The sequence below is a fragment of the Callospermophilus lateralis genome, chromosome 16 (genome assembly GCF_048772815.1).
Source record: "Callospermophilus lateralis isolate mCalLat2 chromosome 16, mCalLat2.hap1, whole genome shotgun sequence".
NCBI lineage: Eukaryota > Metazoa > Chordata > Mammalia > Rodentia > Sciuridae > Callospermophilus > Callospermophilus lateralis.
Genome location: NC_135320.1, coordinates 59,394,715 through 59,411,680, shown reverse-complemented (window position 1 = coordinate 59,411,680; position 16,966 = coordinate 59,394,715). Strand labels below are relative to the sequence as shown.

Genomic DNA, 16,966 nt, shown 5'->3' with positions numbered 1-16,966 from the left:
AAAAAATAAAAAATATATAATTATCATAATGTGAGATGAAAATAGGTTAGTAAGTGAAACACAGAAGAACCACCACAGAAGTGAAAACTTTCCCAAAATGTATTTTCACAGTTAAGGGAAATAAAAAGTTATATTTTAAATTTTGATAACACAGAGAAAGTCAAGATAGGCTCCTATATCCACAATCTGGTAAGAATAGGTTTAAATAGGTAAAAATTAAGAAAATTTAAAGCAAGACACCTGAGTTACCCAGTTTCATAGCAGAATCAACACCAATATATAAAACTTGAGAATTTTCACCTATATTTTGAATGAGTATAAAGTCGGGAATATATAAATAACTTCAAATAGCAACAACTGAGAAGTGTAAATAATAAGTAAATAAGGTTTAACATGTTTTATTTCCTACATGGAATTCTCAAGTTGTAGACTACATTTCAATGAAACGTAATTCTGCTTACTTACCTTATTTTACTTTATGCATATAAAATGTTCTAAAATAGGTGGCCATTGGTGTTATCAAACTGCTAAAGAGTAAACTGCATATAAGGTTAGGATCCCTCATTTGTAAATTTAAACCTTTTTTAGGTGAATAATCCAATTGTCTTCTAAAAGGTAATTTCATGGTCAGTCATGTTCCAGTTTTTAATAAATATTCTATATTTTCTAATCTATGTTTAAAATAATTCAGATTTTTTTTAAATGGATCATTTGCCTGGACTGATAGACTACTACTCTGCAATACCTAGTGGCCTCTATTCTACAATATTTGGTGAGGATACTGCTTAACTGTTCCCTCATTGATTTATACTGACCTATAGTACTATAACAATATCCACTATTGAAACAACTATCATGAAAACATATAATAGCATATACAGATTCTGATATAAGGATAAACTGACAATGGGCCATAATAGTAAACAATTTATAATGACTTTGAATTTAAAGGTCAGTGTTTACTCTTAAGAAAAAGTAAAAATGATTAATATTAAATTTTAGTACTCTTTTCAGTCATTTCTGAGGGAAATAATTTTATAATTATCTAACTCAATTGTGAATCATTGAGTTTGTAATAATTCAGTTTTGAATTATTTTTTCAGTCAATGTGGTTGCTTGTAAAAGATTTTCAACATTTTAAGGAATCTGATGTACCTTCCCATCAATTTTGCTGCTTTTAGGGTCTCTATTTTCAATGAAAGAACCAAGGAACTCATGCAAAGTTCTGGGGAAGAATAGACTTGTGAGCTTTCTTTTTTATAGCTTATCATATCTACCCATTCATCCATCCATCCCAATGACATAACTCCAGACCAAAGTATGCTCAAAATAGAGTATCTGTGTAAGTATGAGAGAACATTAAGAACATGCCAAAAGAAAGAAAGAAGGGAAGGAAGGAAGGAAGGAAGGAAGGAAGGAAGGAAGGAAGGAAGGAAGGAAGGAAGGGAGGGAGGGAGGGAGGGAAAAGTAAGTTAAAAACACCAATTGAAACAATAAAATGCTTCAAAGTAATATTCAGAAATCAATGACAATTGTCCTATATTCTAACTCAGAACCCTAGCATATAGCAAAACAAAGACATTCTGTGTTTATATTGTATAAGTAAATTTAACAGATTTTCTTTAAAACTAAACTTATAAAAAGTAAAACTACTTAAAAATTAGTTATTCTTTTCCTTTATAAAGCTGAGATCTTTTATTTTTTAAAAAATGGCTATATCTCTGAAGGATAAGTCTAGTCTCTTCTTTGTGGCAAGAAGCACCTTCCTTATGTTCATTCATATTGTGTAATATAGTAATCTGGTTAAGAGCAGAAGCATAATACTTTTGAAAAAATGTCTTGAATGTTGTTATGGTTTAGACATGAGGTATTCCCCAAAAGCTCACATGTGAGACAATTCAAGAAAGTTTAGAGGTGAAATGATTGGGTTATAACAACTTTAACTAATCAGTGCATTAATCCCCTGATAGGGATTAACTGGGAGGTAACTATAGGAAGGTAGGATGTGGCAGGAGGAGGAAGGTCATTGGGGGCATGTCTATGAGTACATATTTTGTCCCTTATGGGGATCTCCCCAAATTTCTCTCTCCTCCTGCAACGTCTTGAGCTGCTTTCCTCTGCCATGCCTCCTGCCCCCACCATGACATTCTATTTCTTTGGGGGCACAGAAAATAGACCTTGCCATCTATGGACTGAGACCTCTGAAATAAACTTTTATTTACTTTCCTCCTAGAAAATTGTTCTTGTCAGGTCTTTTAGTCACAGCAACAAAAAGATAACTGAAACAAATGCCAAGCTATTTTCTGAGCATTAACTGCATAACTGAAGCAAAACCTAAAATATAACATATACTCAGAAACGTTAAAAAACAAGACACTTGGGAGTAATTAAAGAAATACATACATTATACTTTTCATTTTCATTATACTGCGCAAGATGCAAGTTTAAATATCTCAATTTTCAAAAGTTCTTGGTTATTTTAACCCTGCTTTGAATTTAAGAGAATTGCAAGACTCTGCTGAGGTTGTGGCTCAGTGATAGAGCACTTGCCTAACATGCATTCAATCCCCAGCACCATGAGGAAAAAAAAAAGAGAGAGAGAGAGAAGTGCAAGGCACAAAATATTCACCATGGAAATCATGGTAAATATGTAAAGTACTGTTCATATATAGGAATATGTTATTGTTTTGGAGGAAGATGGATTAATTTATCATTGGGCATAATAGCACTTCTCCACTGAATATTCCTATTAAAGTAAAAGAAAAACACTGTATGTTAATTAAAAGTACATAGGGATACTCAAAAATAACAAGAATTATAGACTCAAATTAATAAAAATTTAAAATTAGAAAGTGATAATACAGACAACTGATGAGAGAAAGCAAGATATTATTAAAATCATTAATCACTCACAAAGACTTTGTTATCACCAAAAAAGAAGTAAAATGTCTTCATATCTCTATAGTTGCATTTTTAAATAGTTATATTTGAAATTGTAAGATTAAATATCTCAAGTTTCTTGAGAAAATCAGAGAAAAATTTAACACTGAATAATAGATATATTGTATTATTTGATATGTATATATAAAAAATATAAGCTGTAAATATCCTGTGATCATTTTGAGTATTGATTAAATATTTATGGTTTTCCTTGTAATTCAATTTTTATTTTGAAAATATAAAAATCTCATATTGACAGGATTATTTACCAAGCACAAGTAACATGCAGAAAATTAAAATATCTTTAAAATACAAATTTTCAAAATCACAAGGGATGGTGTAATTCTTATTTTGTGAAATAGTTTCCATTTTCAGTGGATGTTTGAGATTAATAAGGCTCTGCTGATTATAACAAAGCTATTCCACTACAGTACTGGCTCTACATTATTTTTCCCCAGTTCTTTAAAGATTTCATAAAGCAGCAAATATTTTAAAGATACCTCTCTAAAGGATAGAATTATGAATTGTTATTGTATTACATGAGATTATGTGATGTAGTATAGTCCTCACACTAAAATATGTGAGTTCTCTATTCAACAAGTTCACTGATGAACTTCAGCTATTATGAATACAAACAACAATAAATATTGGAGAGTATGTGGGGAAAAAGGAACACTCATACTCTGCTGGTGGGACTGCAATTTGGTGCAGCCAATATGGAAAACAGTAAGGAGATTCCTTGGAAAATTGGGAATGGAACCACCATTTGACCCAGCTATCCCACTCCTTGGTCTATACCCAAAGGACTTAAAAACAATGTACTACAGGGACACAGCCACATCAATGTTTATAGCAGCACAATTCACAATAGTTAAATTGTGGAACCAACCTAGATGCCTTCTTTCAGGAGATAAATGGATAAAAAAATGTGTCATATTATTCACAATGGAATATTACTCAACAATAAGATAGAATAAAATCATGGCATTTCCAGGTAAATGGATGGAGTTGGAGGAGATAATGCTAAGTGAAGTTAGCCAATCCCAAAAAACCAAATGCCAAATGTTTTCTCTGATATAAGGAGGCTGATTCATAGTTGGGTAGGGAAGGGGAGCATGGGAAGAATAGATGAACTCTAGATAGGACAGAGGGGTGGAAGGGGAAGGGAGGGGGCATGGGATTAGAAATGATGGTGGAATGTTGATGGTCATCATTATCCAAAGTACATGTATGAAGACACGAATTGGTGTGAATATACTTTGTATACAACTGGAGATATGAAAAATTGTACTCTATGTGTGTAATATGAATTGTAATACATTCCACTGTAATATATAAATTTAAAAAAATTAATAATAAATAAAGATCTGTTGACAACTAAAAAAAAAGAAAAGCTCTGAAATCAGATCACAATTTCAAAACCCTCCTTTAATCTACTTATAAGAGCATATTTTAAATGAATTACTAGAAATATTGCAAATAAGAAAAGGAAGAGTATGTGTCTCAAACATGACCATCAAAAAATATTCTGAGTCTTTCCTTTGTTTTCCTATTTTTACAAAGAAGTGGAATGATGTTAAAGCAAACTTTCCACATGCAGTGCTGCATGCTGTACTTAGCTGAAACATCAAAATTCCAGTCCAAGTTCCATAGTCAGAAGATTGATTCATATTCTCAAGTGTATGCATGAAAGTGCATGCACATGCACACAGACACACACACACACGCACACACACACACAACACACAATGTGTTCATTTTCAAGTATAAATTCTGCTTCAGTCACTATTGATCACATGATGTCCAACATTCAATACAAAACCAATGCAAACACAAAAATCATGAAAAATATGGCCCATTATTTTAAGATTCAAAGTAATCACCAGAGGTTGAAATATGTATATGATAGCTGGAACTACAAAATAAAAAATTGTTTTTGTTTGGATTTTCTTCAAGACTCTCTAATCCTTTGATACATATATCTATCCTTATGCCATTATCACATTGTTTTGAACACTGTAACTTGGAAATAAGTTGTGAAAGTTGGAACTGTGAATCCTTCAACTTCACTCTTTTTCAAGCTTTATTGTTTATCTAGGACACCTTGCATTTCCATGTAAATGTAAGAATCAGCTTTTGCATCTCTCTCTCTTTTTCCCTCTCTCAAATAAATTATTTAAAATAAATATACTTAATAAGTTAAACACTATAGTAGAAAAGATGGACAACAATGTGCATGAACAAATGGGTAAATTTCAACAAACAGATTGATTATAGAAGATAAAAAAGTCAAATGAAAATGTTAGAAATAATAGTAGAATATGCAAAATATTAGAAAATGAGCTGAGTCAGTTTATGAGAATATTAAATACCTAATTAAGAGGATTAAATGGCTTAATTTTCAAAAAAAGAGTTCAAAAGCTTTTGAACAAAGGTAATTATCAAATACTGAATTAAGAAAATTAATTCAGCAGTAGTGCATAGAATGAATCAATCTAGAAAAAGGCTCTAACCTACAGTAATAGTGAAGAAAACAGTGAAGACCTATGGATAACAAGCATTATAAATAACAGTATACAAAATACATACTATACATTATATGGAAAATGCCAATATAGAGAAGTACACAAACAGAATGTTAGAGATAGAAGGAATCTCAGAAATCATACAATCCAGTCTCTCTCATTTTAGTATAAATAAGCTAAGACTTACAGAGACTTGGACAAAGTCACATAATTTGATGTCTTCTGAGTTGGAACTTGAATTGGAATCTCTGAATTTGAAAGTCCATCAACTTCACTGAAGTGTAAATCCTTGGTATTGGGGATATTTTTTTCTTCTTAATAATGTTTGAAAATCATCATACATATTAAATGTAAAGATGAATAACGCCCCCCCAAAAAGCCAACCAACAAAACAATAAACAACAAAGAACCAAAAAAACATCTTTTAAATGTATAGATTCAGAAATGAAATGATAAATCAACAGAAACAGATAAACTATGGACAGAAGTATTCTTGAAAGAAATGGTAGTGAATTCAGGTTTAGACTTAAATTTATGAAGTGTTAGAGGAATACTCCTCTGCTGATGTCAAGTCAGAGAAATCTGTCCTTTAAAGACGAGGTGAAATTTGAGAAGTTACAGTTTATCAGTAATATTTTAATATTCATCGACTCATTTATTCATTTAGTACATTTAGGTTGAGTTCATATGATATGCCAGTTACTACACTAAGCACTAAAAGTTTGGGTCAAAGTCACAAGCATGATAGGATATTAAAATAAGAAAGAAAGATCCAAACATAAGCACTTGAGAAATAGGAAAAAAGTGAAGAAAACAGAAAATCAGTCAAGGGACAGAGTAAGAACTAAGAGAATATACCGTATTAGAGAAGCTTAAAAAGAGGCAATTAACAATGGCAGACACAAACAATAATAAACATGTATAAAATATCTGGCAAATAACCATAGAGGAAATAATTTCAACAAAGTGTTGGAGGCAGAAGTCAAACTGTATAGGTTTTTAGGCTTAAGAACTGATGGTGTAGAGGCAGCATAAGTAAAAGTATGTACTTTTACTGACCTAAGTAAAAGATAGAAGAAGAAAAAAGAAAAGAAAAGACCATTCTCAAGGTAGCTTGAGAGGGTGGCAGAGTATAAAGAAGATATTTATTTAGGAGATTTCATCAGTAATTTTCAGAAAAAATAAAATCATTAAATGAAGAGAGATTTAAATAAAGGAAATAAGAAATTAATGCAGGAACACTCCAGAGAAGTTGAGAGGGTAGAGACAAAAATCAAACAGAAGTTAGTTTCACTGTAAAAGAAAACAGTAAAGGAATAACAATGCAGAGAAATTAAGGTTAAAAAAAGAAGTATATCTGGAACAGCATAATTATTTGGCTTTCATTGCATTTACTAAGAGTCCTCAGTACTAATTTCCACATAAGGCATTTATAGGAAAACAATCTCCATTCCACACAGGAATCTCATTCTTTACCATGGCAGAGCTTGTTAGAATCCTTTCTTTAATTAGGGTTCTAGTTTTGGCCCCAAATATCTTGAGCTAAGACCATCATTGCCTCTTCAAATTCCACAGTAACCCTCACCATTATTCTAGACCCAAGTTAGACATTTCCCATCATCCAGTTCTGACATCAAGCCAATTTAAGATAACCTAGGTATTTTGAGGCTAATTATTTCTATGCAAGTATCTCTCATTTTTGTCATCATGTAAAAGGAAAGCCCTGGTGGCCCCTGATATCTTCTCTCTAAATCATCTCCTACATTCTGTTCAATTATGTTCTAAATCTCAGCTGAATTTTCAAGAATCCTTATTCTATTGTTGACAAACTTTCTTATGTAAAGCTTTCTCCAGAATGTTTTCTGCATATTCCAATCTTATATAACATTTAGCTCAATTGTGCAGCCTCTGCTCTGTGTAGCTCTCATCTGCATTTTTCACATTTCACATGGACCCAGAAAAGGAGATCAGCTCCTTGAAGATACTTCTGACCCTTACTCTCCTGACACAATGTGCAAAATCCTTACTTCTCGTAAGGATGCCAAGTAGCTGTAACATCCACTATTTTAATTCAGATGGCTAGTAATCTATCCATTTTACAATTACTCTCTCCTAGTCACTGATGATTTAGGGAAATGGCTTTCCTACAGCTTCTTTATCCTAATTCTTATATTAATGGTAGATTTCAATACATATACATGAAGAAATTCATTCAACATGAACCCCAATCTTCATATTTTTGTAAATTTAATGCTCCTCAATCTCCTACTTCTGGGGGAATATTATGGATCCAAGAACCCAATGAAACCACTCAAAGTCAGAAACACTAAACTCCAGCATCTCAAACTTTGATTTCAATCATTAATTCTGTAAAAGTTCTTATAATCTCCTCCACCATTCAACTGACCTTCATTTGATACTTTGTGTTCTTTGTTCCCTGCCAACCTCTTTGCTTTTCTTCCTTCCTTACCTATCCAGACTCTAGGAACTACTCCATGAACCGTCTCAAATACTTCCATACAGCATTTGGATTCCTTTCTAACAGTTTTGCTACTCAAACATTCATTAAAAGCTGGGTGTTGGTGACACACAGAGCTTGAGAGGGTGAGGCAGGAGGATCACAAGTTCAAAGCCAGCTTCAGCAAAAGTGAGGCACTAAGCAACTCAGTGAGACCCTATCTCTAAATAAAATACAAAACAAGTCTGGGAATGTGGTTCAGTGGTCAAGTGCCCTGGAACAAAAACCAACCAACCAACCAGGCATTGTGATGCACACCTGTAATCCCACTAGTCAAGAGGCTGAGGCAGGAGGAACTCAAGTTTGAAACCAGCACTCTGTCTCAAAACAAAAATTTAAAAAGGCTGGAATAGAGTGCTCAGTGGTAGAGTGCCTCTGGATGAAACCCCAAAAACACTCCCCACAAAAAACCTTAACACTGGTTTAATACCAAAATTTGATTTCTCTCCATTAACTTACTTAGCTTCTCCTCTTTGATCTATTTTCTTTTTTTGTCTCAACCACAAATAATAGCTGCTTTTTGTTCACAAATTCCATCTGTTCAGCCTAATCCCCTCCAAAGTGCCGTAAGACCTTTCATCTAGCAGTCTTCCCTAATGCATTCTTTGCCCTAGCCTATGAAAATATGGGCATACAAAATTTCCTATTCTAAAAGAAGGAAACATTATTTGATACAACAAACTCCTACCTACTATTCTTCCTTCACACTTAGTGGATAAATTAATTTTCTTCTTTCCTATTCATGTCCAGACTACTGCAATCTGCTTACTACCAGCACCACCACCCTTCTGAAATTCACATAGCTAAAAGCAACAATGACTCAATAAAATCAATAGGCATTTTTCATTCATTATTTTTACTACTGAAATTATTTCTTCTTGAAATTCTCTATTCTTTAATTATGTTCTTAATTCTCATTCTTCCTTCTTTACATAGTTCAGTAGTTCTCCTTCTCCTGTCTACCACTTAATTATAATGAATCCCAAGACATAGGAAAACTCCTTGGTTGTCATTTCATGGGTTGTTTCTAAGGTTGATTTCACCTATATTTTTACACCTACTTATCATTATTAGTGAACTTACTCCTAAATTTCCCTAAGTAGTCTTGACCTTTGTTTAAGTTTCAAAATTACTTACTTGCTAAAAATTTCCCCTTAGTCCTCTTAGTAGTTCTAAAACTGACCTTGCCTCATACTTAGACTGATTTCCCTGCTTAACTCTCAACACCTATTAAAATACCCTATGCACCCAGTTACTCAAGCTATAAGTTAGGTATTTTTTGCGACTCTTCACTCTCCCTCAACATCCAAATCCCATTATTTACCAACTATAACTAATTTTAATTTATCGAATCACCTATATTCTATTTCTCTATCTACAACCTTAATCCCTATTTTCTTCTCATACCTTTTTCTCTTCAAAATTAACCATCCAGATACTCTCCAAAATAGTTATTCTACAGTGAATAAACTTATCATAGCCACCCCTTGATTAAAACTCTCCAAAGAACCTACAGCATCTGTAGTCTCAGATCCAAATTTGTCCACAGATTTTACAGGTTTCTTATAATCAGGGTCTGGCATTTTAGATTCATTTCTTACTACTTCATGCTTTGTGGATAATACCCCTAAAGCACTAAAATATTTTGTTTATTACTTTTGTAGCCTTGCTTGTATATTTTTGGAAAAATGTCATCAACATCCCACCTTGTCTCCACATAAATATAAAATAATTCCTGTTCATCTTTTAAGATAATAGCTGAGTTATTTCCTAAATGAGACTTTCATATAAAAATCCATTACCTGATACCAACCATCAATGCCACTAATTCCTTAATATGTGAAGTATAGCTATAAGTAAAGATAAATACCAGGAAAACAAGTATAGTATAGTAGTACATTTTAAAATATTAAAATAAAGAATATATTTTAATAAGGGACATTTATTAACAAAGGGTAACATGATGTCCATTCTAAACATGTTTGTTCAGATGTTCAGTGTGTTTTAAAATGTACAATAAATGAAAAATAAGTTTGTACTGACTGCCATAACATGGCCAGGAGAAAAAATTTGGATTCCTAATATTTAAAATTTATCTATTGAAGTAATAGAAAAGAAGGTAAAAAAATATTTAAGTCTTTATAGTTTTGTTCCAAGGAGATAGTACTCATAATTTTTCAAGTTACAATCTTGGCATAATGAGATCAGTGAAAACCTAGAAGCCTAGACTCATTGCCCTGGGGGTCAGGGAACACACTAGGGATCAAACTCAAGAGCTTTTAACCAGTAATCAAGTAAATTAAATTAAGAGGGCTTGGGATGTAACTCATCCCAGCCCTTTTAATTTAATTTAGTTTATTTATGTATTTATCTTTTGAGACAGGGTCTTGCTATGTTGCTGAAAGCCTCATTAATTTGCTGGCCAGCTAAGGCTGGCCTTGAATTTGTGATCCTCTTGCCTCAGCCTGCAGAGCTGCTGGGATTACAGGATTACAGTCATGAGCTACAGCACCCAGCCAAGCCTAGATACTTTTGATGGACGGGTCCTAGTCTAGGAATGTTATCTTGAGTTTACTACATTCACTCCATTTAGAAATCTCTAGTTATCATGTAGCCAAATTATGACTCACTTGGAGATATTAACATGTATTTATTCTCAGAAGAATTATCTCCAGAGCAGATTATATGCTACCTTGAAAACTAGGCTGAAACATTGGACACTTAGAAAAGGGTCTCACTTTCTCTTTTCACATTGGTCACTTCTTATAAGTGTTCCAATTATTTTTATTCAAGTAGGTGAATTAGAGATAATTTTGATATTTTGGGTTTTAGTTCAAAAGTGATTGTGCAAGAGAAAGATAAATGTTCATATTTGAATCTTATCAAAAAAAAAAAAACCATGTGGTAAGGGAACTGAGGATTTTTCTGAGAATGAATTCAACTCCTGGATATAAAAGTAGGTAAGGAAAGGTGGAAACTTAAATAAGGAAAAGGTAGGGGCAAAGAAAGTATATTTCTCTATTCAGATAAAAGAATAAGTGGGCTAGAAATTAATCAAAGAATAAGAAAGAAACATGCAATCCTGTAGTCTAAGTGTGGAGTAGTATTTGAATTAAGGTATCAAAGACATTAATTTCAAGTGATGATAAAATTTGGAGTATGGCCATGGGAGTGACTGTCTGAAATAGAATTAGGGGTAAAGCTCAATACTATATTTGAGATAGTTGATAAATGAGTGGGTGTTGAATAAATCTTTCAGGGGAATGATGGTATTTACTCAAGCTGATGGCAGTACTTGTAACAAAGAAGACTAAAGTCAGGTGCAATAATCATTAGTGAATAAAATAACATAACCAAAAGAACAACAGATGATAGAAATGTAGAAGGGTCAGGGGTTGGTTTTAGTTAGTTTTAGAACATATAAAAAAGGTATAAGTATAAGAGTAAAAGATAATAAAGACAGAACATTGTAGAAATAAATACAGGAGAATGACAGTTGACTAAAAAGCTTTATCTTCAAGAGTTATTCTAAGGGAGTGAGTAATAAGTCAGCCAAGGACCTCCTAATGGATTAGGATGGAGGTCAGAGGAATAGATAATTTAGTAGAGTGAGAAACAAATGATCAAAGTAGAGTTAAAGAAAAAAGCAAAGGAAGGGAATATTAAACTGAAAAAATTAGTGAAAGAGGAGCAGGGCTTCAATAGACAAGAAACATATACAACCAGGTATTCTAATTCTCATTTTGGGAAGTATATTCATGGATGCTCATTTTTTAACTATGCTTTAAAACTTACACATATTCTTTTTATTTTTAAGTTTGGACACGAATTTCTTTTTTAAAAAATATTTATTTTTTTATTTGTAGCTGGACACAATACCTTTGTTTTTATTTATTTATTTTAATGTGGTGCTGAGGAATAAACCCAGGGCCTTGACATGCAAGGTGAGTGCTTAACCACTGAGTCACAACCCGAGACCTACACATATTCTTTTGTATGTATTAAAATAATAATAACAGCAAAAATACAAGAATAACTAGGAAACTTCATTTTTACAACATCTATCCAAGTGTTTAGTATAAGCTAGGCTTATTATACTTTCTGCTATGTTAGAACAAGGCAGGTACATGTAAAATAGGCATGCAAATGTACAGAGGAAATCTTACAATTAGACATTTGATAACCTATTTTTTAAAACAAAATTTCCTGTGTTATATTACAATAAGAATGTCAATAATCTTTTGTTTCCTGACCACAAACCAAATTATGTCATATAAAGATAATTCATATAAATAGACCAATTAGGCTGAGTTTCAAAATTTGGATAAGATATGAAATTGATAACCAGTGTAGAGCTGATCAAGAACTAAGTCTATCTACATTAGCAAACTAAAAATCCAGCACAAAGCAAACAATCTACTTACTGGTAACAGAGACTAAGAAAAATGCAAAGTATAAAAACGTACTAATTTTACTTAAAATGTTACATGATTTTAACTTAAAATGGAATGAAGAGATAGCAGACTAAATAGAATAAGACTAAAATAAGTAATGTCTCATACATGCATGTCACCCACCTTCAGAAAAGATGTGAACAAGTGCCAGGAACCAAGCATATACCTAATTTTTAATATTTTTCATAAGGTAACTTGCAACCAAAAAATAGAATGTATCATATAGCAACAGTAAAATTATAGACAAAACAATAAATAAGTAAGAATTATTTAATTTTAAAGCAAAATAATAGAAAAAAGACAATGTGCAATAGAAAATTAAATATATGTATATTAAATGTATATAAAATTATAAACATTATTATATAATTAAATTTCAAGGCTCTGAATTTTATTTATGGAAAGATCACAAAACTTGAATTACTAGGAAATTATTGTCAATATTATCTTTTACATTTCCTTGCATATTTATCCACAGGAACGCAAACTTAGGAATTTATCCATGAGTTTTCATTATTGTTTCTAAATTCTTTATTATCAACTCTTAATTAGCTATTTTAATAGGCATAAAGGAGATCACACAGAGTTCCAAATCACTTTGCAACAATAGTAAGGATGAGTAAATATGGCACGTAATTCTTAATCTATACTCAAGTGAACCCACCACCACATTATCATTGTCATTCTCTTTTCTGCTAAAGGGCCTCAAAAGTTGACAGCAAACTTTCTTAAATTCCTAAAATTACATATAGCTTTGAGAATTTTTCAACTTTTAGAGACCTTCTTTCCCTGCTCTTTTTTGGTCATCTCCAGTTTCTATTATATGACAGGTAATCAATATTTCCTTGAAATACAAATCATATTTAAAGTATCAGAACTGTTCTCCCTATGATTCATTGAAATTCCTGCTTTGAAAAGAAGGATAGTAGTAGACTAGAAATGAAAAAGGATTTCAGATTCGGTATTCCACCCAGATCCAAGATTGTCTACTATGATCAAGGAATATATCACAGCCAACTTTGACAAGGTAACCACAAACAAATCACTTCAATCTAAGCACTTCAAGGACAGTCTCTTCTACTCTGGATCAGGAAGACAGGCAAGCAGGTTGTTAAAATGTGTAAAAATCTATCAGTTATTTTTAAACTAAAAATAACCAGTGAACTCTGTTGAGGAAGGTGATAGTCAAATGCAATTAACTTAAAAAAGAATACAGTTATTCTATCCTTCTAGATAATAGTTAACTGAAATTCCTAGTGAACTAAATATTTAGGAGAATAAAAAAGATGATCCTAGTTGTCCAAAAAGAAACTGCATTTTTGATATTTTTTTATAATCAAATAGGTTATGTATGTTTTCATATTATTTTATAAAGGTAATAAAATAATGTTTCATTAAAACCATTTATGTATATAAAAACAGAAGTGAATTATATTACATCAATAGACAGGAACATGCAATTCTACAAAGAGACTCAATTGTAAGAAAAATATACCTGCCATCCCTGTGATGATGGTCAATGGTCTGACTGTATCTGGAGCGAGGTAGAGTAAGAAAATGACTGCAAGCATGCCAGAAACAAGAATATAAATGAGACTCAGGAAAGAAGGAAAAAAAGGCATAGTTTAATTTTAAAGTGAGATTCAAAAAGATAAGCAGATAGCAAGCAAAGTAAATGAAAATTGATACTGGAATGTTTGCCCCTCCTCCCAATGTGAATTGTAACATGGCAGTGCTAAAGGTTAAAGTAGCCTAAATATTCTAAAATAAAATGCAACAAAAATATAACAATCAGACTTTTAAAAATAATATTTCAAAATAAAAATTTTACCAATTACCACTCAAGTATCTTCTACACCATTTGGAAAATGTAATACTATATAGATGTTTTCCTATGTTTTAGGAGGAATGTTAAAAAGAGAAAAGTAATGAAATAATCATAAAGTTTAAAGAAATCATAAAAAGGGTAATAAATAATATCTATAATGTCTTAGGAGATTTTATAAGGTAATTATTTCTCCTTCAATCATTAATAATTAGAAATAACTATGAGGGCTTTAAAAATTCTATTTATTAAAAACAAACTGATTCACATTATTTTTATTTAATTATTAATTATGTTTATTCGATTTATTGGATACTATTCATTTTTCCATTCACTCTTTATTTTGTGTTCACTACATACTGTTTGCCTCCATTACATTTCATGCCTTACCACAACCATAAGCAACCAAAGCAACAAACTAACTTTTTACCATCTGTATTGATTCTCTTCTTTTATGGCACTAATTTAAATTTTTCAACTTTCTTAAAACCTTTAATGGCAAAAACATTTAAACATGACAGATGATCACCATGTTTCAATAAACAGTGGACACAAACCTTGAACTCTCACAAGTTTCTTAATTCTACCTTTAAATGAAAAGTAAATAGGCATATATTTGTATTTTCCCTTGTCCTTATCATCTGTACTAAAAAAGAAATGCCTCTACTTGTAGTCCTTCTTCTCACATGACTTGGCTTCATTCATTACTCTATTCTACATTTTCTTTCTCATCTACATAATCCAAAAGTAAATCCTTTGCTAACCTAGCCTCCCTCTGGAGCCACTGTCTCTTTATCACTTTCTTCTCAAGAAAACATATAAAATATCTTAAAAGACATATATCTACAATTTTTGTCATCATGTTCTAAGCTTAATGTAACTGACTTATGCTTCTATCATTCTCTTGAAGTTATTCTGTGAATATTATCTGCAAAATCCTAAGGGGGAAAAAATCCCTTTAGTCTCCTGTTGATTTTCATCATACTACATTTTTCTACAATATTAGACCTTGATTTTCAAACCTCTATTTCTTAACACTTTCCTGTTTTAGTTTCTTAAACCTTATTTTTTTCTGTTTATTAAACACAGTATTTATCTAACATCACATACTCAATTAAGACTTTTGTCTACATTATCTCATTTACAGTCTCATAATAACTCTTAGAGGCAGGATCTAATATTCCCAATTTGAATCTGAGACCATGAGGGCTCACTCATGGCCATGCAGTATATAGCAGGGCTGGGTTTCAAACTAAGGGATTTTAAATTCAGAACTCAAGCTCTTAACATTTATATATGTGGCCTGGTTTCCCACAATCTGACTGCTTCTTTATCTATTTAATTTGCTGGATTCCCTGTCTCTGTATTCCTCCTTATAGGCAGTGGTTTTCAAAAATTCATTCCTTGATCTTTGTATATTCCAACACATTCTTTCTAAATAAAACTATTTGGGTTTTTAGCATGAATGATTATTTTGTTTAGCCTTCATTTTTCTCTGCAATAAACAACCTATGTCCAACTGCTTCCTGTGTTATCCCCATGTTGGAGTGTCACATAGACAAATCAGGAAAACATGTTGATTAATGTGGCTTAAGTAATATACATTTTGCTATTGGGACATCTGGTGCTGCATTTGTGAAATGAGAGAATTGAAACAGTAGTTTTTAAATTTTTTTAAGAATATCACTTATTGTCAATCAAAATTTGACACTGAATCAATATATAGGAACCAAATAAAATCAAAATGACTCTAGCTAATCAGAAAGTGAGAAGCCTACATCCTTACCCATTTGGCCTCATTATGATATCTACCATAGCTGACTCTGAAGTACCTATTCAGAACCAAGGACCACTTCATCTCTAAAATCTTTTAATTTCAAATCAAATTATTTAATCCCCCTTGGAAGTTAATATGATACTTCAGCTATTCCTCTTCTTGAAATCTCAATTGCAACTAAGGATTTAGATATTCATTTAATAAACTAAGTTATAAAACCTCAGAATTTAACTCCTTCAGTTCCTTATTTTCTACATTTAATTGACCTATAGGCTTTGCTGTTTCTGACAACTAAATAACTCAGATTTTTCCCATCTTTCTTTTCTCCTGCCACTACCTTAAATCAAGCTTTGAAATAAGCCTATCTCTTGAAATAAGCTTCTCGTAGGTTTCCCTACCTTCAGAACACAACATTCCCATGACCTAGTCCATTCTTCACCTTATCTATAGAAGCATATGTGTAAATTATGCTTTCTGATTGTGCAGGTACCTTAATTGAAATATTACAATATTTTCCAATATCTAAAAGTAAGTACAGATTAGTTAAGAGTTCTAAACCACTTTCAGTCCCCATCTCCTGTCACATTTTATTCCCCCATATCACTTTTATCTAAATACAACAGACTACCTAAATATATCATGTACTTTCCTGCTTTTTGCCTATGAAAATCATTATCAATCTTCAAAGTCCAGTTTCTCTTTGAAGCTTTCTCTATGAGACTCAAACAATTTTCTTTCCAATCTGTTCCAAAATATTATCCTTTAGCCTCAAAGTCTTCTACTTCTTATAATTAGCCAGTATATGATAATCTATCAAGACCAGAATAATGTCTTCAACTTTTGCAAACAATGGCTTACTCACTTACTAAGGAATAAAATAAATTAATGCCATTTTCATGATGAACCTTCTCTCCCCCCCAAAAGCAG

General features: G+C 31.9%; 1 protein-coding gene across 37 annotated transcripts in view; it reads right to left on the bottom strand.

Annotated features, from left to right (window-relative positions):
• Rims2 (regulating synaptic membrane exocytosis 2) overlaps window positions 1-16,966 on the bottom strand; it is a 551,056-nt gene that overhangs the window by 175,966 nt on the left and 358,124 nt on the right. For 13 of the 37 annotated variants that reach the window (XM_076836167.2, XM_076836177.2, XM_076836175.2 and 10 more), the window contains one exon: window positions 13,933-13,998. The exons of the other annotated variants lie outside the window; for them this stretch is intronic. In XM_076836167.2, the coding sequence (XP_076692282.2) occupies window positions 13,933-13,998 (66 nt within the window). The remainder of the gene's footprint in view (window positions 1-13,932; window positions 13,999-16,966) is intronic. 37 annotated transcript variants of the gene reach the window in all.